Below are 26,038 nucleotides of genomic sequence, written 5' to 3'. Positions count from 1 at the left end.
GGCCGGGGAGTAGAGGACACACTGTGTAGAGAGGGGAGGGGGGGGCATACGACCCCCAGCCCCCCAACACCCCAGGCGAGGGGGTCACCACAACACAAGACCGTCCAATGTTTACCCTCGTGAGGGAGGTCTTGTTGGTTAGCCTTATGTCAGCTTCCTTTAAAATCTGGGTACTACTTTTAGTTACAGTGTTGAGTTGTTGTTCATCCCTAAGAAGAATGAGAGCCCGTGATTTTTTTTACTTAGCGGTTTCAGACCAAACTGGACTTTAATGTTGTGTACAGATAAATAGTTTATTAACTTTTAGAAATCCTGACTATTTCTCGATACTAGACAAATAACATTCCATATGCCTCTAACTTTAGACAGTATTCCAGGCCCTAATAACTGTAGGTAATATTCAAGGTCTTAACAAGACCCCCTGCTACTTGATCAAGTTTGATAGCTTCTCCATTTTTTTCTGGAGTTATGTTAATTAAGAATCTACACGTACACGTGCCAATCTACTGAAGATTGAGAGGCGGGATCCAAGAGTTGAAACTCATCCACCCCAAGCACAACTAAGCGAGAATCACGGGGAATGTACGTGCATGAGAACACGTGCACAGACGCACTCACTCAGACACATCAGCAGTATAACATAACGGAAGCATATGACAAACAAGCCAACGTCCGGATAGCCTTCAGGATCTTGTATATAACTTTCGGAAGGAGTCTTCGTACATCCTACATGAGACCCATTCCTGAATATGCTGGCCCGGCATGGCTCAACCACCTTAAGAAACAAAATACCGTAAAGCATGCAACAAGAAACAATTGATTTGTGGGGAGTGAACAAGGCTGAAAGAACTGGACCTCGTCACACTGGAGGAAACAAAGATCATGGTAGACATGATAACAATATTCAAGATCACTATGGAGTCAAGATATTCATTATGGAGTCTTAAATTGCATTCACTGGAAAGGCGAAGAGTTAGAGGTGACACGATAGAGGTTTACAAGTGGATGAATGGACACAACAAAGGGGATATTAATGGAGTATTAAAAGTATCAACACAAGACAGAACGCGAAACAATGGGTATAAATTGGATAAGTTTAGATTTAGGAAAGACTTGGGTAAATACTGGTTCGGTAACAGGGTTGTTGATTTGTGTAACCAATTACCACGAAACGTAGTGGAGGTGGGGTCCCTCGATTGTTTCAAGCGTGGGTTGAGGTGGGGTCCCTCAATTGTTTCAAGCGTGGGTTGGACATGTATATGAGTGGGATTGGGTGGTTATAAGGGGGCGGTATTCGGGTACAGTAAATTTGTTGTTCAGTGTCAACCATTATTTTTGACTAGTTGTATATGAAAAGGGCTGCAATTGTTCTAAGTTTCAGTACTGTAGCCTAAACAGTAAGCGAGATTTTTTATTTTTTTCAACGAATTTTATACATTTTCAAGTGTAAGTTTACAACCACACCTTTCAGATATAATCATTCTATGACACTTTTCTGACACATTAACATATAATAAAGGATCTCTTGCAAGGGATTTTCCAAAACGTCTTTAGTTTTCCTAATACAAATAGTTTGAGTTCCCCCCAAAAATTATGCAAACATATCATGTTTATTGCTATTATAAAGTCAATAAATGAACTCAAGATAAAAACGCTTGCTTAAGATTTTAGAGACATAAAATTTACATATAATGTGTAAGTTTCATGTAAATTGAATAAAAAATGAAAGAGATATTCATTTTCAAGTAACATAAACATTCAAGTAAGTAAAATATAAAGTCTAAGGTGCTGCCATCTGTGGCTGAGGTTGACATCAACCAATTTCCTCCAAAATTGGCACCCTTACAGACAGGCATATGTGCAGTCAGGTGTATAAGTTTCATGCAAATCGCCCTATAAACAAAAGAGAGATAAAATAAAAAAAAAAAAAGTAAAATTTGCCTTTTTTTTTTAACTAAATTTTTTTTTTAATAAAACTAATTATAAATTGTTTTTAATATATGCTATTGTGATAGCTGAGAGTCATAGACATGATTTCAGTTGACATTTTTGTTTGATAATCGTTTTTGACCATTTTGGAAATTTTTTGAAACATAATTCAATATTTTTTTCTCCCTTCCTATTTATGCTACGATGCTGAGACTTGGACCAAATGAAACCCTTTTCATATACAACTTGTCAAAAAAGTTTGATTGAAATTGAACCAGTTTTCATTTATTGCATATTTTGGAAATACCGCCCCCTGGACATGTATATGAGTGGGATTGGGGGGGTTATAAATAGGAGCTGCATCGTATGGGCCAATAGGCTTTCTGCAGTTACCTTTGTTCTTATGTTCTTATCACAAAAACATCCCATTAACGTGATATATATCAATGAGAAAATCCACTAGGGCAAAGAGATCTATTTGTAGAGTATGGGGTTTGACAATGCCTTGGTCGTAGGTTCGCTCCCACCTCATAGCCTAGTGGATTTTCTCAATATTCAAGATTCTAAAACAAAATGACCAGGTAGACAAAGTCCAATGTTCAGAACGAGGAACGGCAGAACGAAGGACATGGATGGGAAACGAGACACAAATAAAACACAGAAATACCCGAAGAATTTTTGTCAGCATATGGGTTGTAAATAAGTGGAATGGATTAAATGAGGCTATAGATACTAACTGACAGTTATATGTAATGTTAAGGACTAACGCTTTACCCAAGAAGTACATCTAGGTGAGTACATCTAAGTATATGAGCATAAAATAGCCTTAAAAATATACTACCACATTTCATCGACCAATTGTATGAAACACAACCCAGTCTTTATTTACTTTCGCTTGAGACCTTACCTGGGTAACGAGGCTGCACCGTGCTGCTGAGGTCCTCCTCCAACCAGGAGTACTGCACCTCTGGAGAGTGAGGCGACCTGTGAGGTAGAATAGATATTCCTGAGAGAGCGTGAAGGAGCCAGTGTCCCGCCACCAGCACTCCTCAACACAGACTAACCCCCACAGCACGCCACCCCTACCACTAAACTTAAGAAACTCCTTTACTCTCCACTACAAGAGGAGCCACACATCTATGGATCATCCAATAAAATCAGCAGACTTCTAGATGTTACTACTGCTCGGCTTAGACTCGGTTACAAGTATCTCTGGGAATTCTCATTATCTGCTGATGTAGACCTGACCAAATGTAAACTGTGTCAACAAAATTATTCGCACACCCTCCGTCACTATGTGATGGAGTGCAAAAAGATACGTGAATTTAGAGACAATTCTATAACCAATGTTCCAGCGATGTGTAAATATTTCATTCAAAATGATCTACTACCAGAAATTTTAGCTAAATATCCCCAGTTTGCTAACTGTAGGTAGTAACTGAGTGATTGTAACCTATCCACCGCTGCCCACTGGATTGGGGGCGGTGTGCAGGACAAACATAAATTTTGACACTAGCTCTCCACATATGTCAGTTGCTTAATTTAGAACCTGTACTTGAGGTCAATCTCGAACCCATTGTTGATGTGACGACTTATATTGAATTTTGCATGTAAAAATGTATGAATGCATCTGTGGGGTCGACCGCTGGATGTAATGGACTTGAGTTGAGGACGGGTTGTACCAGGACTTGAATCGGTATGCTTGTATAATTACTACAAATACAAATAATCGCCAACAGAACCTAAACACCTAACCTAATCTATGCCTATATATATATGCACAATAAGCTAATATATTATAATATTAATTTATATTTGAAAAAAATCCTGTTTTGAATGAACAGCATGTAAAAATTTATAATGCGTCTGTGGGGTCGACCGCTGGATGTAATGGACTTGAGTCGAGGCCTTTGAAGAAACTGCAAAGTTTATATTTATTTATTTATTTATGCATATACAAGAATGTACATAAGGAATGTGAGGATACAAATATTGTAATTACAGTCTTGTAAAGCCACTAGCACGCGCAGCGTTTCGGGCAGGTCCTTAATCTAAGAAAATTTTAAGGAGGTAAATACTTGCAAAATTTATAGACAAAAAAATGATAACAGATTACATGGAATGAAAAAAAAAGAAGATGAGAGAAAATTATAGGTACAGTATATTAAAGCACATAGGTAGCTATGATTGATTGCAATGACAGCTTAAAATGGTAGTTGACAACAAATTGGTAGGCACAATACAGCAGAAACAATATAAGATTGATTGCAATATATAGTATGCAACAAGTGTAAGATAAGACAAAATGAATATTGAAATGTTGCAGGATATAATTTTAACGGGCAATTATAATTGATTTACTGAATATTTCGACAATTTTGAGTTGGTTAGTTTAGTTCATTTATTATGCACCCCATACCCATCTTGTGGGCGGTAGTGGAAAGGGTTACAGAGGCACATAATGGGCTCAGGGACTGAACCCCACGATTCATTTAGCTAAGAAAGTTACAATCTTGATGAGTTAGTTACAAAATTCAGTATAAAGACACAAAATATTGGACTGCTGCTGGTGCCGCTGCCGCCATAATAACAAAGCCTACCCTCTACTACAGGAGTTTTCTGTGGTGTCGCGTTTTCTCTTGTGTTGTCCTCCACAGCCAAGATGGCCGCCTTCACACGGCTCGCTACATCTGCGCTCCGGCTCAACAATGGCTTATTTAGACCCAACGCTGTCAGGGTCGTGGGCATTTCCACATCCAAGAAGAATAAGGACACCATAACCATCGCGGATACCCTGGTTGAGCAGGAGAAAAGCAAGACGGAGACCGCAGTTCCCACTAGCAAGGTTGGTGGGGGTTACGGTTTCACTTGTTTGGGGACAGGAAGCCTGTGTATATATATACACACCGTAGGCTTGTATTGACGTCTCCCCAAAGTCGAACTACTGACCTCTAGGATGCAGTCCACAGACATTGCATAACTCTGGTGCCAATTTCCTGCTAGGTGAACAGCGGCATTAGGTGAAAGGAAACATGTCCAATCATTTCCTGGGATTTATTTATTTATTTATTTATATACAAGAAGGTACATTGGGTTTGTGAGAATACATAGCATAGTACAGTAATTACAATCTTGTAAAGCCACTAGTACGCGCAGCGTTTCGGGCAGGTCCTTAATCTAACAGATAATTTTAAGTAGGTAAATTCTATCAGAATTAATAAAATGATAACAAATACATTGCAAGAAAAAAAAATGAGATGAGAGAGATTAGTAAGTATATTAAAGCACATTGGTATATTAAAGCTCTGATTGATTACATTGACAGCTTGACTGGTAATTTAAACAAGATTAATAGACATCATACAGCAGATTGACAGCACATATAAGAAGACAGCAATGATCGCAATGATAAAGATGTTCAGATTGGGTACAAAGATTGGGAGATTGGGTAGCAATAGATACAGTGCAGTTTTAAAGCAAAAGGTAAAAAACTATGAAGATGAAATTAGGTACTTTTTAGTATTGTTTTTGAATGACGCAAAAGTTGGACAGCTTTTCAATTCAATAGGGAGTGAGTTCCATAGACTGGGTCCCTTTATTTGCATAGAGTGTTTACACAGATTAAGTTTGACTCTGGGGATATCAAAGAGATATTTATTTCTGGTGTGGTGATAATGGGTCCTATTACATCTGTCCAGGGAGAGTTTCAGAGCAGGATTTGCATTTAAGAACAGGGTTTTGTAAATGTAGTTGACACAAGAGAATTTGTGGAGTGAGATTATGTTTAGCATGTTTAGGGAGTTAAACAAGGGGGCTGAGTGTTGTCTGAAAGCAGAATTTGATATTATTCTGATTAGCAGATTTTTGCTGGGTGATGGACTTGAGGTGGTTTGCAGTGGTTGAACCCCATGCACAGATACCATAATTAAGATAGGGATAGATTAGTGCATAATATAGAGAGATGAGAGCAGAGTTAGGTACATAATATCTGATTTTGGAGAGTATACCAACTGTTTGAGACTTTCTTAGTTATGGATTGGAACCCAGGAGCCTTGATTGTGAAGCCAACTGTACTATGATTGTCTGCCAATGGATCATTAAAATGTGTTGCGTATATGATTGTAACTCAAGCGTATTGTGGGGTTTTGATGCTTTATACTGTATAGTGTTGGTTAGTGTCATGTCGGGAATGTAACGCCGTGTGGTGATAGCCGAGACAAGGATGGTGGTGTGAGGCCGGGAGCTTGAGCATGACCTGGTTGGTGGGTAGAGAGCTCAAAGGAGGGCCAGAGTGTAGAGCTCAAACGAGGGTGGGATTGCAGAGCTGGAATGTGGCGCGAGAACAAGTAGCTTGCTCGTACGAGGCCAGAATTGCTGTAGTGCTCTGTGGCGAGGCTGTAGCGCTCTGTGGCGAGGCTGTAGCACTTTCTGAGACTCAGCGTGCGGTGGTGAATGTCATCGATGTCGGAGAAGGTCTACGGTATATCCCGAGCGTTTGTCACTAAACACAACTATTGGAGTTACTGTCGACTCTTATGGATGCATGAAGATTAAGCCACCCAAGAGGTGGCACGGGCATGAATAGCCCGTAAATATCAACTTATGTTTGTGTTCGGCATATAGCCTCGCTTCCCCTCTCGCCTCCTGTTGGACATAATGCTTCGGGCAAGTTGATCATCATATTGTTTGCCGGGAAACTTGGTTACTTTTGGCTGTTCTAAGTGATTAATGGAAACCTTGGGAACAAACCTTGGGAACAAGCCTTGGGAAACCTTGGGAAACCTAGGGAAACCTTGGGAACAAGCATTAATTTGTAATTAGTACACAGTATTGGTTTTGCAAATACATGTTGCAAATTATTGGAGAACCTTTAAATGTTTATTGTAGAACTTCTTGGAATGTGAAATTCTTAGGGATAAGTTTTTGTGGGATTAATTAATGAAAACATTTAATTGCCTGCAGTGGAACTTTGAGAACTTGGAATAACTACAGTACAGTATGTAGTTATAGCCGAGACACTACTCGGCTATACGTATTGCTTCTTAAAATAGTTTTTTAAAGTGTATCTTAACAAATCCAATTAAATTGTCCATTTATTAATTTTAGTTTATTTATATATGAAAAGGTACATTTATTTATTTATTTATATACAAGAAAGTACATTGGGGGGTTAAGAGAGTACATAGTAATGATGTTGATTTTACATTCTTGTAAAGCCACTAGCACGCATAGCGTTTTGGGCGCAAACATTGGGTTTGTGAGAGTACATAACATTGGTGTTCTTACATTCTTGCAAAACCACAAACACAAACAACATTTTGGGCAGATTTTCATAAATGTTAGTACATTTATAATTGGGAAAGTGTACATAAAAAGTACATTTCATTACTGTAAATTACACAAGTGTCAACAAACAAATCCACATGGGCCGTGACGAGGATTCAAACCTGCGTTCAAGAGCATCCCAGACGCTGTCTTAATCGACTGAGCTACGACATGGTCAAAAGAGTTGAAACCGAAGTTCTACTGAACTTACTGGATCCTGCAGCCTCTCCGAGACACAAACCTGGGTTTTACACAACTCCCTTCCCCAAATCCTGTGGATTTGTTTATTTGATGCATCACGCTATTGTGATTTCTGTGTGTAACAAAAGTGTCACAATAATTGAATAGGAAGTAAGCATTGTCGTTATCAGAATCTGAAACTTAATTGGTACAGTAACATCTTAGACAAGTAATTGAAATGCTGGCTAGACGACACAGGTGTATACCAATCTAAATAAAAAATTACATATTAGGCATAAATTTAGTGACATTTAGCTAAGAATTAGAATGATGTACTGTCATGTATTGTGAAGACAGAATGTGTCACAATATTAGGATGCGACAATTAGCAGTAGAATTAATATAAACTATAATTACTCCATACACACACACACCAAACATAGATGGTCCACACACACACACAGATGGTAGAGGATGATGGCACAGCTTCTAAAGCATTATGTAAAAAAAAAAAAAAGTAGCACATGGTCCAGAATATATGTACTTACGTGCTTTACAGAAAAATGACCCATGCATTTCAAAAGGGTAAAGTGATATTGATCCAGAACATTGTCAAGTCATGATGCTTGTTAATAGTCCAGGATGAACTTTTCTCAAGACATGTCTTTGTGCTTGTGTGCCTCAGAACTTGCACTTGCTTTGAATAAAAATGGGCTTCCCAATTATTTTTGTTAAAAAGCTTCCTAATACCCCTAAACTGGATGCACAATTGAATCACATTAAAGTGATGTATCGATGAGAAAATCAGTAGGGGCCGTAATTTTTGAGGCAGCCTTAGGAAAGACGGGGATTATGGCATTAAAGCGAGTCTTCCTCCGCGACAAGGATTCGAACCTGCACCCTTGGTACTCCTAAGCTTATTTTTTTTTCTTTTAACTGAATGAATGGTGTCAGTCCAAATGATCATTGAACACTTAACACATGCTATTGTTTTTTTTATAAAACTTCTATTGTACCCAACTACCTTTTGATGTATCCTTAATGAAATGGTTTCTCAAAATCTGTTCACCAGCACACAGTCCATAAGGCCTGCTCTACTAGTGGTCTCATACCTTAAGTCTGACTAATGTGATGCATCATAATTAATGACTTGCTATGAACTATATCATCTGTGACCTCATGCACCGGAGGTTTGTGGCTAACAGGCTTAACAGATTTAGACAACTCGCTTTTTTTGCAGAATATTAAAAATATATTTTGAGCATATTTTGCAAAAAATTTCATTATTATTTTCCCATATGGCAACATGGCATCAGTTTTATATAAATAAATTAAAAAAATTACTCCACATGACTTTTTTTTTTTTTGTTTCAGAATTGGATTAGTTGGGGATTCAGTTATGAATCTGAAACCGAGGACAACACACTTATGCACCTGTCCTTCCTGTTTGGCGTCACTCTTTGTTTAGTCACTACAGGCTTCTATTGGGCTTACCTCCCGGATTACAGGTTGGATTACTAAAATGTATTTAGCAGTTTAATTTCTAATTCATTCATTGCATTTTTTTTGTTTAGGTAAGCTGATTCTATTTATCAGGAATCAGTTGTATTACTAGTATAAGGGGCTTGTACATCATTTTTTTTGCCTTGTAGGTTATAGTACATAATATTTCTTTGAACTGCAGTATACTGCCTCTCACATTGGTATAGTGATCCTCTGTGTCAGGTCAGGATCACAGTAGTCTGACAGGACTATGTAGATTATAAGGTTCCCTTGTTGGGCCATATAGAGGTTCATTTTAGCTCCCAGAAATGGAATACAGTAAAGCTGGCAAAGATTACAGATAGACAGGATGGATCTCGAGCCCAGGGTAATTAAGCCCCACAAGACTACCAGTGGGAGTTCAAACTAGCCAATCCACCAATCAGAATACCACTGCCTTAGCTCACACCAGTTGGTAGAGCTTCTGATGTGAGCTAAAACCTCTCTTGGTAGATTTTCAGGCAGAGGCCAATTCTTGATCTAAGTGTTGAACTTTGTTGTTCATGGTGATTGTTGTGATGAGTATACATTTTACTGCATGTTAATTCTGTGAAGTGTTAAATTTTGGTCACTTGAATTTCCTGTACAAATGCTTATAACTAGATGACTTCTTAAAATTTTACTTGAGTTAGCATTTACCATTAGCTCACCAATAGTGGGGTGTGCGAGTCAGGCTCTTCCACACACTAGACACCTATGAGGACCTAAGTCTGCATTGAGATAGTGTTTATAGATGCTGAAGGATGTCAGAAAAGTCGGTAAAACAAAAAAGGAGGCCTGGTCGAGGACTGGGACGCTTAGCCCCGAAATCATGTTAGGATAACCTCAAGAAGCCTCTTTTATTGCCCTGTTGGGTGTTAGCTTTCACCTGCAAGCATACAAAATATGCAGTGTGTGAATACCCATGCTCCTCAACCCTCTGTTTAGGTGGGCTTTGTGAGATGCCTCTCACATGAGGGCTGGAGGTGGGAGGCATCTAAATGGGCTGGAGGTGAGAGGCAAGGTGGAGGTGTGTGAGAGGCACTCCACCTTGCATATAATTTAAAGCTAGTGTTAAAATAATATGCAAGGTTGAGGAGTTGAACAAGAGTTGGCTCTTATCTATAGAGTCTTTTGCTCTATCTATAGAGTCTTCTGCTCTCTACATCATTGATCTGACAGGTGAGCAGTAGGTTAGAACTGCTTACTGGAGATGGCATGTTCGAGAAGGTACCACGCTAACATGTCACTCCCGCTTTGCGAATTTTGTTTTGCGGCTGGCTTGTTTTTTGTGACCTTGGCATAGAAGAGCAAGAGCCAGGTTTCCATATGAAGACAGTGGGTGCAGATGTTCACTATTCAGACTAGAAGGTATATAAATATATTCTTGAAGGTTTTTGTAATCAAGTATCTTCATTTTTTTTTATCTGCAGTAGATGAAGATGAACTAGTTTTTTTTTTTTCCAACATCTGTGTTGGTGGCAGTAAAGGCTCGGTTAGATTTAAAGATGTTTTATCTTTGAATTACAGATTTGGCTGGTTGGAAAATACTGTAGTTGTTGTTGGATGTAAACTAAAGAGGGTTTTGTTTTCTACACACCTGGTGTGGGCAAGGGGTGCTGTTCAGTGTGTCTTTAAGGTTAGGCTAGTTTACCTGGTTGATGGGGTTCTGGGAGTTCTTGTACTCCCCAAGCCCGGCCCGAGGCCAGGCTTTGATCTCCCATTGATGGTCACATGCTTGACATTACAGTCTCGATTACCCTGCACACAACCCTCGATTTGCATGGGGGGGGGGGGGGTTAGCTTACAATCCTGTAAAATCTGTGTGAATCAAAAATGCCACAAATCAAACTTCTTATGTGGTTTTGAATTATAGAATGTATTGTCCTGGCCAGAGTGACTGACTGGTCGCTCAAACACTTCCACATGGTCGTTGAAGGGCACGGTAGTGGTACTATTGTACATGGGTGATTGTGTCACGGATTTGACTAGGCACTGAGAGGATCATTAAATTAAAACTGAGGGGCAGCATATCGTCATTTGAGGGCTTTTCTCAAGCTAAATATTTTTTTAATAATGCAAAAATCTAAATTTTGTGTATAGGGAACCAAGTTTTAAATTTTGTTTGCAAGCTTTATGTATTCTTCAGAGGCACATCTTCATTGATTTTGGACAGTAAACATCCAGTTTTGCTCTTTCGTTTTTTTTCATAAAGTAATATACAGTATAACTAGAAATATATTGCAGTCTCTTGCATTTCTCTCTTTAAGGAAACCTTAATTTAACTATCAACTTTTGCTGTACTCTAATAGCTGCCGACTCAACAGAACAAAATTTTAGTTTATAGGTCATTAATAAGTTTTTTTTAATATTACATACAATATCTTAATGCCTTCATTCTGATACCACTCTTTCCATTGCTTACTGGAAAAAAGTGGTATCACCTTGTTTCTAACTTAATGTTTCTTCTTCTCTTATTTACCCGGTATTTCCACCTCGTTTAAAATTGTTGAGTATAGTTGAGCTCATGGGTAAAAATGGGAATAAATCTGCCGCTGGATAGAAGGACATGTTTGCTTTTTTGGTAATCATTCAGTGTTGATTACAGAAAGTGAGAAAGTGCTTTGGAAGGTAGTTCCACCCAAGTGTGGTAATAGTGAAAAAGTATCCCTAGATATAATGGGCTGGAGATATATCTGTTGATTGGCTTTGATTAAAACAACTAATTCTCTTCCAGTTTAATTGTTTCATGAATTTAACTTCAGGATGGTGAATTGGGCACAGCGTGAGGCCTACTTGGAATTGCGTCGGCGGGAAGAACTAGGCCTCCCACTCATTGATCCCAACCTTATTGATGCTGAGAAGATGGATCTACCATCTGATGAAGATCTTGGCTCGACAGAGATCGTCATTTGAGTATATTTATATTGCAAGTTGAGTTAGGTATTATGGTGTGCCTATACATTAATTTATTTGCATTTGAAAATAATGTAATTAAAAATGGGAAATTTTTTGTTCTGGGTTTGTAAATAGAAATTTATTTAGAATAAATATACCGCGTGTTTCTTGAACATTTTATTTTCTTCAATCCTAGAACATTGTATAGTGTACAGTTACATAGAATTAATAGAATTGATGTTGTAATAGTTTTGACCATAGTATACTTATGTTGAATGCTCTTGAGATGGCAGCATCTGGTTAGGCAGTTTGTCGTATATCCGAAATAGTAGTACACTGTACTGTAGTCTTAAGTGCACAATTTATTAACCTTCTTCAAACGCACTCAAATGTTTTGTATATAATCTACATGGTAAATGCTCCAACTTTTCCTAATGGATTAACATCATAACATGAACAGAAAATAAAATAAAATAAATATTTAAAAAATTGAAAAATTTCACAATTTCAAATTAGAATATTTTATTTAAAATGTCACTAATTTTTTTTATTCATTATGGGCTCAGAATGGCATATAATGTTCATTTTCACTGAGATAAAATTTAGTTTGAGTATAGTTTACTGTAAAGAAAATAGTCAAATACTGTATGAGCAAAATTCAGACGTAAAAATGTATAACTCCCAAAGTTATGGGTTTATGAATAAACGCCCTCAAGGAAACCTTAGAACTAATTACTTTGCATATACTGTATGTAAAAATGGTGAGAATTGCTGAGAAACTGAATTTTTTTCTCGGTCTCAAAGTTGAAAATCCTGTTCATACAAAAAAAATGAAGGTAAACTTCTCGACAATAAATATAGTAGTTTGAATTGATGTCTTATCTCGTAAGTTTTAATAAATATTGCTTGGCATTCGTACTCGAATATGTGAAAGCTGTAAGTCAATGTGTGTTGAAATGAAGTTGAGAAAAAATAAGCCTTCCCCCCCCCCCCAAAAAAAAAAAATAGGGATAATTATAATGGGCTTAGGGGATATATAAGTATAATTTATATGAGTGATAAAGCCCTCATCTGGTCCCCATTCAACAAAAACAACCTAAAGAGACAAAGAAAATAGTTTGAAGTCTGTGAATAACTCGGCAAAATTTTTTTTCACAATTTCTGCCACCTGCGGCTGAATTACATGTTGACCAATTTCATTCCACCTTCACATACTTAGTGACGGGTACGCATTCTCCAAGGTGGTGAAGCTACAACAAAATCAGATAAACAAAGAATATAAAAAAATGGCCCTCCCTCCCCCCCCCCCAGACAAAAATTGAACATTGGTGGAACTAACAGATAGTGTCATTGGGCAATGTATTTATATGATGTATAATAAAATACAGCAACATAACATACTCATTATTTGTGTATGTTATGTTTTCATTATTTGTGAAATTTTGCCCTCCAGGTAGCAATCGGATATCCTAAAAGGCACCAGCTGCATATCCACTTTGTGGACCCCTCCTTACTACTACTACTATTCTTCTGTGTGTGTCGGACAGATGCTTGCATCTCTCTCTCCTTGCATTATCCATGAGTTCCAATAACTAGGTGTTATTCTTGTCAATGACACTGATGGCAAATAATGTAAGATTTGTTTAACAGTTTTCACTATAGTATTTCATATTTGGATGAATATTTTTATGTACCCAACCCATTAACCCCTCTATGAAGTGTGACTGCTTGCTGCTGTGACTCGGTGGAGTTGTATTCCTGTCCACCTGACCCTGTTCCTAGCTCCGGGCTGGTCACAGTTTGATTGGACATTCTTTGGCATCTGTTAGATGTTGTTAGTAGTTTGTTGAATGCCTGGGAAGATGTTGCAGTGGTAAGTGGAGTTGCTACAGATTCATTTGTACTATGTGGAACTAATGGGAATATTTATTGATGTAATTAAGTGCATGTTGGTTTATAGAGAAACTCTTTTAAGTGTTTGCCATAGAATTTCTTGGAATGTGGAATAGCTGTCACATTCTGAAGGTGATAATGCCGTAACATGCCCTTCAATAAGACATTGCATTTTGCAGCAGTACTGAATGGTCTTATGCAAATATACAAGTCTACTATGTTGCCCGTTGGCAAAGGCAAAATGGAAAGCATTTTAAGAATAAAGATTGAAAAAACCTTACCTGTCCCAGGGCAAACCTCGCCTTTATTCTAGAAATGCTTACCTTTTTATTCTTTTCGCGATGGGCAACATTTTACTGTAATGTCATATTAGACGATGGGTTGTATTATGTAGTGTGGTTTTTCTCATTTGAGAGGGTACTAGAGCAGAAATATTTCATAAATGATAGTCGCTATAGTTGCTGTGGATGGGATGACCAAATGAAGTACTGTATTGTTGCATCTGAAACAAGTCCATGGCTTTGTACTTATGGAATTCTAAAGGGGCATAACAAAAAGTGGTACTAACCATAAATCTAGCCAGTCCTTGGCCTAATTTATTACAAATTTGTATTATACTAGGCCTAGGAAGAGTTAGATCTGAATATTGTTTTCTTTCTTGTGCTCGAAAAAAGTATTTGTTCAAAATGTAAAATGTGAATTTTTTTTTTTGGGGGGGGAGGAGGGGGGTTCATGTGGGTTTGTGGTTAGGGTGTTTTAGTTGTGCTGCTTAGAATTTCAATAATACAAAAATGTGGACATTGAGTGCAACAGTATTTTGTACTTTCCATCTATAGTAGCTATAAGTACTACTGAATTATAATTTTTGGAGGATTAGTTGCATGGCGAGACAGTAGGCGAGATTTGCATAAGCTGTTGACTCCAGTCTGGTGTTACTGTGACCGTGGCTTGGGCCACGGTGTCTACAGAGGTCCTTCCTGCTGGACCATCAATACAAGGATTTTTTTTATGGCCCAAGTTCACGTTCAGATTTTGGTGGGCCTTTCCTGTGAGCCAATCAACACTAGGACCCTAAACTAGGCCTCTGTCCTACCAGCTGGAGAACCGACATCATACTGTTCTTAGCAGACCAACAGGTGGGTTGACATGTAAACAAGAGAGAGAGTAAGTGTAAAGCAGAAATTACCCCAAGATGTGTGTATTTCATTTCAAAATACATCAGAGTTACAAACACGAGATATGCTTCATTGACGGCAACCAAGCATTGGGTGCCAACCAGTGTCAGGTAGCTACAGCCATCCATATATCACAACCAACCAGTGTAAGGTAGCTACAGCCATCCATATATCACCACCAACCAGTGTAAGGTAGCTACAGCCATCCATATATCACCACCAACCAGTGTAAGGTAGCTACAGCCATCCATATATCACCACCAACCAGTGTAAGGTAGCTACAGCCATCCATATATCACCACCAACCAGTGTAAGGTAGCTACAGCCATCCATATATCACCACCTACCAGTGTAAGATTGCTACAGCCATCCATATATCACCAACCAGTGTTAAGTTGCTTCAGCCATCCATATATCACCACCTACCAGTGTAAGGTAGCTACAGCCATCCATATATCACCACCAACCAGTGTAAGGTTGCTACAGGTCATCACTGACTACCAGAACCATGCAACAGACAACCGATTGGTTCATAGGTCATAAATTGTATACAGGTCACGACATGCCAGGGGGCAGATTCACTAAGCAGTTACGCAAGTCCTGACAAACGTGTACATCTTTCCTCGATCTTTGACGCTTTTGGTTACATTTATCAAACAGTTTACAAGCATGAAAACGTCCCAATCAACTGTTGTTATAAACAGCCTCCTGGTACTTCAGAGCTCATTAACTGTTTAATAATTGTAAACAAAGCCGTCAAAGATTGAGAAAAGATGTACAGATTCGTAAGTGCTTGCGTAACTGCTTTGTGAATCTGATCCCAGATCTTAATATTGCTGTGCATGTTTACATTTATGTAAATACTCTTGTGTAAATGCATACAAGATATTTTTGTGAACATTAATCTATATAAGATAGAATGTCTCTCCAAAGCAGGAGGTCAGATGCTTGGGGTTAGTCTCGCCCAACTTTGTAAGATGACATATGGGGGGTATGCGGGTATCATAGTCCACATAGGATAGGCCACACTGCTACCCATTTAAAAATGTTGGCATTTATAGTAACACCCATGCTATTTTCATGGTCTGAAATTGGGAATATTTTTTTTCCATAGTTAGCACTTTTTTCAGTGCTTCATAATATTAAATTATGAGAGGGGGGGGAGGGGGGGGAGACCTGAGTACCTCATTTGGTACCATATATACTACCCCCAGTATATAAAACATATACAACCCCCAGTATATATAACCCCAGTATATATCTTGAGATGATTTCGGTGCTTGGCGTCCCCGCGGCTCGGTTCTCGACCAGGTCTCCTTTTTGTTACACACTCCCAGGAAGCAGCCCGTAGCAGCTGTCTTAACTCCCAGGTACCTATTTACTGCTAGGTGACAGGGGCATCAGGGTGAAAGAAACTCTGCCCCATTTGTTTCCGCCTCCGCCGGGGATTGAACCCGGAACCTCAGGACTACGAATTTGAAGCGCCGTCCACTCAGCTGTCAGGCCCCATAACTGATATACAACCCTCCCGTATATATAACTGATATACAACCCTCCCGTATATATAACTGATATACTACCCCCAGTGTATATAACTGATATACTACCCCCCCCAGTATATATAACTGATATACTATCATGCAAGATCTATTGTACTGTATTGCTTTTCAACATATAGCCAGGGTCGTGGTATAAAATAATTATTTATTGTTTACCACAAACACACTACAGTTCATTTCATTCACAGAGAAGTGACTTTCTGATTAAATTAATTCTGACTATACTAGTTTATTTCCAGTACTTCATTCTTGGTGAACCAGATACTTTTGATATCGTTTGCCTTGTGCATTTCTGTTCTCATATTGGCATCCTTAGTGGTATTTAGTGCCCTCTGATTATTCCACACATTTGATGGTGCTACATAGCCTTCCTGGCTTGGTGCCCTTTTTTTTGTTAATTAATTACTTCCAGTACTCCAGATTAGCACCTTTTTCATGTACAGTATAAGGAAATAAAAAAGTATTAATACACGTTACCTCCATTTATTTCCAATGGGTTATTATATTTTTGTAGATCCACATATTACATGATACGTGAGAGTTGCTACATGATCACAGTGGCTAGACTAACATTTGACATAACTACCATTCACATGACATCACAAGTCGTCGTCTGTGGTCACCGTTGGCTGGGAGTAAAACGGTGAATTTGTTGGAGCATTCTCTCGGCCTTCCCCTGTAGCAGCGAAGTCGGTGCAAGATTCACTTCAAGGGCTAGAACCAAGTTATTTGATGTGTCTAGTGGGCACCATGTCCCTGTCATTTTGTGTCATTTTGTAGGCACTATGTCCCAGCAAGTTGTTTTGATGGCACCATGTCCCTGTGAAATTTTTTGTAGGATCCACATATATTAGTAATGCATTGTCTTCTGGAAATTGTGTGTGTATTTGTGGTGGGCACTAAGACACCACAAAAACTGTCTGGGTGAGCACTAAGGAGACACAAGTGTCATTTGGTGGGAATTGATACAATGTCATATAGTGGGTATTAGGGTAGAGCACATGTTATCTGTGTTTACTAGTTGTGTTTTTGCGGGGGTTGAGCTTTGCTCTTTCGGCCCGCCTCTCAACTGTCAATCAACTGTTTACTAACTACTTTTTTTTTTTTTTCCCACACCACACACACACACACCCCAGGAAGCAGCCCGTTACAGCTGACTAACTCCCAGGTACCTATTTACTGCTAGGTAACAGGGGCACTTTGGGTGAAAGAAACTTTGCCCATTTGTTTCTGCCTCGTGCGGGAATCGAACCCGCGTCACAGAATTACGAGTCCTGCGCGCTATCCACCAGGCTACGAGGCCCCTACCCCTGTGGGTACTAGGGCGTTATGAGTGGTGGACACAAAGTGACCAAGTTTTGTTGGGTGGTGCTATAAGTGTCATCAGCAAAGATAATGTCATTGCAAGTCATCTGGTGGGTACTAGGGTACCATGAGTGTTGTATGATGTGTACAGGGGACAGTGAATGTTGGTTTGTGGGGCAATATTGCACAGTGAGTAGCATTTAATGGCCACTATGGTACAGTAAGGGATGTCTCGCAGGTGGTGTCCTTATCACACCCACCCATGCAGGCATTACCGTTGGCCAGAGGCTTGAAGAAGGTTAGAACACAATCATTTTTGTTCTCTGGAGTTGTGACATGGTCAGTTGTTTTGACCTGAAGGTGCTCGTGTCTTGTAGCATTGCGCATTGTAAAGGGAGAGTAGGATGTCTGTTCTGGCAGTGTGCTGCGGCGATTCTCACGAAGGAATCTGGAGAGCCTCTCCAAACTGCCCTGTGATCCACCCCAGCCTGACCCTCGTCTCAGCAATGACTGAGAGATTCGCACTGACAGGATGGCTTCCAGTGTTCGCAGTACATGAGGTGATGAAGAGTTGAGACTGGCACTTCGGGCAGGACGCTCAAAGGCTTTGCATAATAATGGTGTCTGACAGTCTGCTTGATTTTTACTCTCATACTGACTCTGAGCGACTGGTTTGGAGGGTGTTGTGCAGCTGACAAGAACTAATTCAAGTGACTTTGATCTGTTGCTTACATGTTCAGGGGTATTAAATACCTCCAGGGCAACATCTTGTAATTTAGATGTAGACACCCTACAGGACGGGATATCGGGGGAGGGAGACCCTGTTAAGTTTTCTTCCTCGGTACGAGCCTCCTTGACTGAACAACTAATATCAGAGTCTAAAGAAGAGATGGACAGACGTACTCGCTGCTGCCCCAGATAGTAGGAGCGTGCTGCCTCGAATGTGGGCACAGTGAGAAAGTTGGAGACACTGGCAGGGGAATGGGAGCCTGTAGGTGAGGTCTCGGTAGGAACCTTGGGGTTGTCCACAGGTTGTCGCAACCGAGTGGGTGAGGGGGTTCCATCCTCCAGGGGATGCCATGACATGTCTGATGACCTCCTTACTAGCTTGGGCTGGCTTGCCTGATCCTGTAGAAAGTAGTCGGACATGCGGCGCTGCAGCGATTTTTGTAGCATTGGCATTGCCAGCGTGGACGATATGGAAGGGCGGCGGGAGTTGGCTGCCGAGGGAATACGAGCTTGAATCTCATGCTTGACCTCTGTTTTGTAAAGCTTTTTCCTGAGATAATTTCTAAATGCTTTTCGGATATTCTTACATTTAATTCCATATATAAAAGAATTCACAAGAGGAGAGATAAGTAGTAATGTTGTTCCCAAAAGAACCCAATATTGATTTGCTCGTCTACCATGGAGGGACTCCCAGATCACCGTTCCAAAAAAGGGATAATAACAAAATACAAATGCCACTATTTGTTCTAATACTGTCCACACTGACTTTCTTTTCTTTTTAGGAATATCAAATGGATTCTTTTGGTGTGTGACAGTTGCCTGTGCTGACATCATGACTTCAAATATAGCCGAGAAGATGCGATGTTGGTGATGACGTGCAATCATGATGATTCTGCTGTTGACAATGAGGATGATTGTGAAAGGAAGAATGATACAGAATGTAGCCAAGGTCCAGGTGTAGGTGGTGGCACTGGCACGATGCCACACAGGAAGGCACACGCCTTGAGAGAAAGTGTAGGAATAGGTTGTCACCAGAGGTGGTGAGGCAAGGGCCACACTCAATAGCCATGCAAGACATGAGAATGCTGCCACTCTGTGTCGTGTTACTATCTGGTTATAACGTAGGGGAGTGGAGATGGCGCAGTACTTGTCACAGTGAAGGCCTACCACTACCCACACTGCCACTGTGTGCAGCACTATCAACAGAAATCCATACAGACGACACAGGGCGTCACTCTCCCAGATGTCTGGGTCCCTTGACGCAGCGGCAGTGTCATTGAGCAGCGCAGTGACATTGATGCTGTGAGTAGAATTAGTCAGGTCCTGCAATGTGACCCATGAGAATGCAGGTTGGGGAGGGAGTGGCCTCACGGTGAAATTGTTAGTAGCATTGTAAAGGTCCCATGGATCCTTCATGTAGGGTGAAGTAGGTGTGGACGGCACTTCTCGCAATCGCAGATCTTCGTGTAGAAGCCACCGACCCTGCATAGGATTTGAAAGGTATTTAATTGCTTACACAAGCCAAATCATTAAACTACTGTACGGTTTAATGATAATACTATATATTCTTATGAACTGAAAAATGTGACGTGGGAAGAGACAGCACAATCTGGTAAAGTGGGAAAATCTTACAAACAAATATTTCTTAAAAATTAATACAAATATTTAAAATTACCAAATCGTAAGATACTTGGTTCAGTAATTATGTTAATGTTAAGCCCAGTACCAAACAGGTATCAAGCAGTTCAACATAATTTTCTGTTATTATTTAGTCAAATACCCCCTCGAGTTTTGCCTCAGCCACCTGTCCTGCCTCTTTTTGGCTATTGTATATGCAAAATGAAACTCGTGTAGGGATCCTGTTTAGGTCAACAGACCACCCTCTGGATGGGTCACTCATTAGGGGTTGCTCTTGGAGTTGGTTGGGTGTCCAGGCTGGAACGAGAGGGAGAAAAAGATTTTTGCACTAATGTAGAAGAATGTTCAATGCAGTAGGACTCCTCTGTTAAAAATGGAGAGGCACCGCTTTGGACAACGCATCTCCCTTCCTGCACTGGCCAGCACTCAGCCTTCCTTGCTGCCCAGGTAAGTGGTATTCCTTGGATCCAGGGCCAAAACTTTTAAAAACAATGATATATGATAAACAAAAAGACTTTCTCAAACACAGGCTTGTGGGGTGGGTGACCAGGACCCCCTTCCCCCCCACCTTGTCACCTCGAGTGGCTCCATCTTTCATTGTGACAACTGCGCCTCTTGCACCACCTCACCTTAAGGGGGGGATCAAAGTCATTCTGCCTCTCTTTTGATCCTTCTTCATCTTCATTTTCTATACCATACTGGGTTAAGCCTCAGCTCCGATCCCACCATAATCGGTGGGAAATGGCCCTAGCTAGGTTATGTATTGGCCATACATGCTTAACTCATGGGTACTTAGTGGAGCTCCACCCATCTCCTTATTGTCCAAACTGCATTGTCCCATTTAGTCGTGCACCTCCTTGTAGAATGTCCCTCATGGTCATACATGCATTAATAGAATCCTTGGTGAATTTGATACCTTCAATATTACTTGCCATGTGTGCTTTTTGTTCAAGTATTGGCATCCTAAGTCCTTTTAAATATCACCTTTAGAATATCTTGTGACACCGATGGTGCTACATAGTCTACCTGGTCTGGTGCCTCCTTTTGATAATTGACTGTACTGTAGTTGTATGAAGGTGGAAATGATAGCGGCTCACCTGTATGAAGGAGGGAGTTGAGAAGACGATGAAGAGGAGAGAGAGGAGGGCACTGGCAACCATAAGCTGTAGATGCAGGAGGCTGGTGCTGTTCTTGTACTGCAAGATAAAAAACCACTCTGTAAACCTTCTCTACACATGCAAGTTAGGTCAAGATGAAAGTCTGTGAATCCTCCTCATTGTAATTTTAATCTGGGTTTTAGATTTTTATTTTATTTTACTTTTTCAAATAAGATTATAGAGATAGAAATCAATTAACCATAAGAAATAGTTAACGAGTTCAGTTAAAATGTTACTATATTCACGATACATAAACCCGTTACCCAGTCCATTGGCAGTATTGAGAAATTCAGAGCTTAAAAAATCCTTAACACAAAATTACAAAATACTGGCAACTCTTTATATTGGTTCTGCATTAATAAAATTGAAGGAATGCATCTTTGTCATTAATTGGCTGACAGCTGCTGTAGACACTTGAGAGTTTAGTAGTAGGACGAATTGGTCAGGTTGAAACAACAGTAATGTAAATTTTTCTGTACATCATCTAATTAAACTTGTTCCTTAAAAAAAAAAAATAAAAGCACTATTACAGTTTAAAGTTTGTAAAACATTTAGATATTGTAATTTTAATATTCAAATTTTGTTTGCCTGCATGTCGTGCCCCCACACATGCACAGTAGGATGGTGTCCAGCTCAGACTGTGGAGCTCCATGTCCCGTCCACCTCGTGTCTGGCGGCGTGAGGTTGAGGAGGCAGGTTGGACAGCATAGATTATCCATCAGGAAGTTGTTTGTGGCTTTTGAAGCTTTGTTTCTGCCTCAAGGTGAAGAGTAAGACAAAATACTAATGAAGGTCAACTAATGTGTTCGTCATACATGGAAATTTCTGCATTTGTTCTGCAATTTCTGTTCTTTGTTTCCTTTCAATTGAGAGTTGAGTATGTGTGGGAAGCTGGTATTTCTAGGGAATGACAATACTACTTTGATAGAGGATAAGGATGAAATAGAAAATTCAGTGCGGATCAGTTGGATTGGTTGGCTGGTCTAAATATATTCTGTTGTCAATTTGGATATCTTTATTGTGCCCACACACACTCATTTGTTATTTGTTCTTAGATATGCATTTTGAACAATACATACTTTCCTTGTACCTTTGGCTTGAATAGTGCTATATAGCCATCTTGATTTAGCTTCACCCTGTGATAAATAATTCATCCCAATTAGTTTAAGAATGACCTGCTTATTGGTCAGCATCGCTGACAACTCTTCACCCATCTTTATGATTCATTTTGTGAGGAGCTTGGCTTAACACAGAGGTGCTGCCATACACTCTTCTTTGATTCAAATATTTTATGCTGAAGCCAGTGTGTTGTCTTTACAAGATAGACATAACTGGTATTGTCTTCAGTATAGTACTGACAAGGTTACTGCAATGACCTCACTAATGTTTATATTGAATTTTAACCATCGTCAAGGTTTCAACTCTAAAGGGTTGTAAATAATGCTTTAGTCAGATTTTTACTTATATCTCTTTTAAATCTTTGAAATATTCTGCTTTGAAAAGTCTCAATAAGAAGATTCTGTAAAGCCTTGGCTTGTAAAGTTGAATCCTCTATTACTACTATAACTTTATAAAACTTCTCTAGGAACATTTTAAAACACATTGCCAATTATAGCAACCCAATATGTATGGTATAGTTTATAATAACACTCCAATTCCCATGCAAACTCCCTTATTCTACTAATAATAGCTTTGATATTATTAATTGAAGAGAGTTTGCATGTGAACTGGAGTGCTACTATCGAGAGGTACATAGTATTGGGCTGTTATGATAGTGGGATCTAAACCCGGACCTCCCGGTGAAGAGTAAAGGTGCCATATGCACAATTAGAGAACCTTCCCCCCCTCCCCATCACCGATGAAACATATCAGTGCCAGCATCAGCACAATCCATCTGCCCCTTGTTGAGATGGGAGGAGGGGGGATAGACACGGAACTTAAGCACTGCCATGTGGATATTAAGTATAATCTTTGAGTTCCAGAGTTATCCGATCTTCACCATTCACTGGGGACTCCTCACGGTCATTCTTGTCATCCCCGTAAGGTGATCTAGATAACTTTTGATAGTCAGACCCTTCCCAACTTTGGTAATTCTTGCTGGTGCCAGATGCTCCATTCAGGAAAATCTCTCTCTCCACGCCCCTGCAACAGGTGTTGGAAATTCAGGCACTGATCCTCGAAATGTAGTAGCAAGGTGTCTCTCTTGCCCCTTATGTGGTTACTTTCAATCATTCTAGGCTGGAATGTGTTTTTCCCTATGCTTATTGTATCACCTGAGATGATTGATGCCTACCCTATTTTTTTCAGTTTCTACATTGCTCCTCCTTCCATCTCGGTAGCTGAGCATCTGTTCTCGCTATGGGAGTTCCCATTGCCCTTGTTCCTGCCTCTGATTCTGCCCCTGCGCAGGTCACTCCAGACCGACAACCAGTGCGTAACTCCATAGTCTCCTGAGACTGATGGATGCCTACTACTACATTATAAATTTAAATGAGCCATCCTCCACCTTAAATACCAAAATTGCATATCTTTCCCGGTGGCAGGTCATCAGGTCTGCCTTCTTTCCTAATTTTCTGGCCTGACCAATCCCGGTGCATTACGTCGCCCTCCTCTACCCAATGCTCTTCAGGTCTACGACAGTTACCAAGCTTTAAACCCCGACACCATCACAAGCCTTCTTAGTTTCCCCGCCTTCCTACAGTCTCGGACCATGGGTCTTCCAATGGTGTCATTCCATCTTTGTCACCCGCTCTCGTTCTCACTCCCAGCCTGAAAACATCGGCTATCTCACAGTACTTTGATGCTATTATAATACCTGCCTTTCTCAGAAACTTAAGTCTGGTCCCTCTCCCTCCCCAGTGGGTAAAAAGGCATTAGCCTTTTTACCGCCTCACTCCTCTGTTCTTGTTCTTGCTCCTTCCATGAGCATCTGTTCTTGGTATGGGAGTTCTCATTGCCCTTGTTCCTGCCTCTGATGCTGCCCCTGGAAAATGCCATTGTTGCTGTCCCTCCTCAGCCTGACTCCCTTAGCTGCCCCCTTCCTCACCGGACCTTGTCGACTCTCCACAGTCGACACAGCCCCCTCATCCAACCCATCTCTGCTCACTTTACTCTGCACCAACCCTAATGTGTCTGATCCTGGTCTTACTGTGCCTTGTATCTTTTGTTTTCTTACAGTTGTTCTGTCCCACTTACAGTTGTGCACCTCATTATACAATGTCCCAATTTTCATATGTCTTGCTTTCCTAATGTTCCCTGGGATCATTTGTCCCTTGTTAGACACCCTGGCTAGTCCGATGATGTCTGATATCTCTTGCCTTGTATCCTTTTGTTCTCATGTAACCATCTTGAGTGATATTTAATGCTTGTTGCATATCCAGCGACGTAGACAGTGCTACACAGTCTTCTCGGCTTGGTACCTTCTCTTGATAATAACTTGACCAAGTGGAAGTCCTCTGACAGCAGATGTTTAACCACCTGTAAGACCCACCTGCTTGCTGGTAAGGATGATGAAGAAAATGAAGGCACTGGAGACGAAGGCGAGCACCAGTGCAGCGGTGAGCACCATGCCCAGCACCACAACCACCACCATCAGCATGGCTACCGGCCCGCCTACGTGCCACCACCACCACGCCAGATCACCATGCTCGGCCCTCCATGCTTGGCCAGCTGGTGCCCCTCACCACCCGGGGCCCATGACACGCCAGTAGTGGCTCCGCTGCCTCACACTCAACTACCAGCGTCCAGAAGCACCATCATCCCACCTGTTGAAGCATCATTTGTCTTAGACAATGTTAGGCTAAGACATGATAGTATAGTATGAATGTTAGCAGTAATACAAACAGCAACAATGATGATATAATAATAAGTATCAGCAGTAAGATTAGTCAGAATAACCTTTAGGTTTATTGTACTATTTATTTACAAATGCATATTTAGGATTAATTACACACAAGTAAGGTGCTCTAGTGATTAAGGGAGTTATTGTGAGGGGTGAGACCAGAATGGTGTGATGTCACCAGCGGAGTCCTGCAGGGTTCTGTACTGGAACCTATCCTGTTTCTGATACAAGTAAGTGATCTAGATGGTATAGACTCATTCCTCACAATGTTTGCTGATGCTAAAATTATGAGGAGGAGTAAGACAGGTGGACAGTAAGAGACTACCAGATGACTCGGACCGTCTTGAGGTTATCTTGAGATGATTTCGGGCCTTTAGTGTCCCCCGCGGCCCGGTCCTCGACCAGGCCTCCACCCCCAGGAAGCAGCCCGTGATAGCTGACTAACACCCAGGTACCTATTTTACTGCTAGGTAACAGGGGCATAGGGTGAAAAAAACTCTGCCCATTGTTTCTCGCCGGCGCCCGGGATCGAACCCGGGACCACAGGATCACAAGTCCAGCGTGCTGTCCACTTGGCCAATCGGCTCCCTGCGTGATATTAACCCCCAGATCTTTCAGACCGACTGAAGGAATAGTCTAAAAAATGGCTACTAGAGCTTAACTCTATCAAATGTAATGAAAATAGGTGTGTAGGGAGCAGGAGGCTAAACATAAGGTATCAATTGGGAGATGAAATTCTTGAGGAATCAGGAATAGAAAGATCTGGGGGTTAATATCACGCAGGACCTGTCCCCAAAAGTCCACATCAAACGGATATCATCAGCAGGATATGAGAGGCTGGTAAACAAGAACCTCCTTTAGAAACTTGTAAGGAATCATTTATAACCT

General features: G+C 40.5%; 2 protein-coding genes across 5 annotated transcripts in view; one reads left to right on the top strand and one right to left on the bottom strand.

Annotated features, from left to right (window-relative positions):
• Positions 1-4,565: 4,565 nt before the first annotated feature.
• NP15.6 (NADH dehydrogenase [ubiquinone] 1 beta subcomplex subunit NP15.6) lies at positions 4,566-12,026 on the top strand. Its single transcript, XM_045767924.2, has 3 exons — positions 4,566-4,774; positions 8,809-8,942; positions 11,721-12,026. Exons 1-3 carry the CDS (start codon positions 4,592-4,594, stop codon positions 11,869-11,871), a joined length of 468 nt encoding a protein of 155 aa, XP_045623880.1. The 5' UTR covers positions 4,566-4,591; the 3' UTR covers positions 11,872-12,026.
• A 4,921-nt stretch (positions 12,027-16,947) lies between these two features.
• Positions 16,948-26,038, bottom strand: part of LOC123773938 (uncharacterized) — a 134,947-nt gene continuing 125,856 nt past the window's right edge. For all 4 annotated transcript variants that reach the window (XM_069318667.1, XM_069318669.1, XM_069318668.1 and 1 more), the window contains 3 exons: positions 24,800-25,073; positions 21,250-21,348; positions 16,948-19,996 (listed from right to left, as the gene is read on the bottom strand). In XM_069318667.1, coding sequence (XP_069174768.1) covers positions 17,996-19,996; positions 21,250-21,348; positions 24,800-24,907 — 2,208 coding nt within the window. In that variant the 5' untranslated portion in view covers positions 24,908-25,073 and the 3' untranslated portion in view covers positions 16,948-17,995. The remainder of the gene's footprint in view (positions 19,997-21,249; positions 21,349-24,799; positions 25,074-26,038) is intronic.

Source organism: Procambarus clarkii, chromosome 91, assembly GCF_040958095.1.
Source record: "Procambarus clarkii isolate CNS0578487 chromosome 91, FALCON_Pclarkii_2.0, whole genome shotgun sequence".
Taxonomy (NCBI): domain Eukaryota; kingdom Metazoa; phylum Arthropoda; class Malacostraca; order Decapoda; family Cambaridae; genus Procambarus; species Procambarus clarkii.
This window is presented reverse-complemented; position numbering and strand designations above follow the sequence as displayed.

Coding starts and splice junctions, on each gene's coding strand:
- NP15.6 (XM_045767924.2), top strand. CDS start 4,592: ATGGCCGCCTTCACACGGCTCGCTACATCTGCGCTCCGGCTCAACAAT. Junction 4,775..8,808: donor CCGCAGTTCCCACTAGCAAG/GTTGGTGGGGGT, acceptor TTTTTGTTTCAG/AATTGGATTAGTTGGGGATT. Junction 8,943..11,720: donor GCTTACCTCCCGGATTACAG/GTTGGATTACTA, acceptor ATTTAACTTCAG/GATGGTGAATTGGGCACAGC.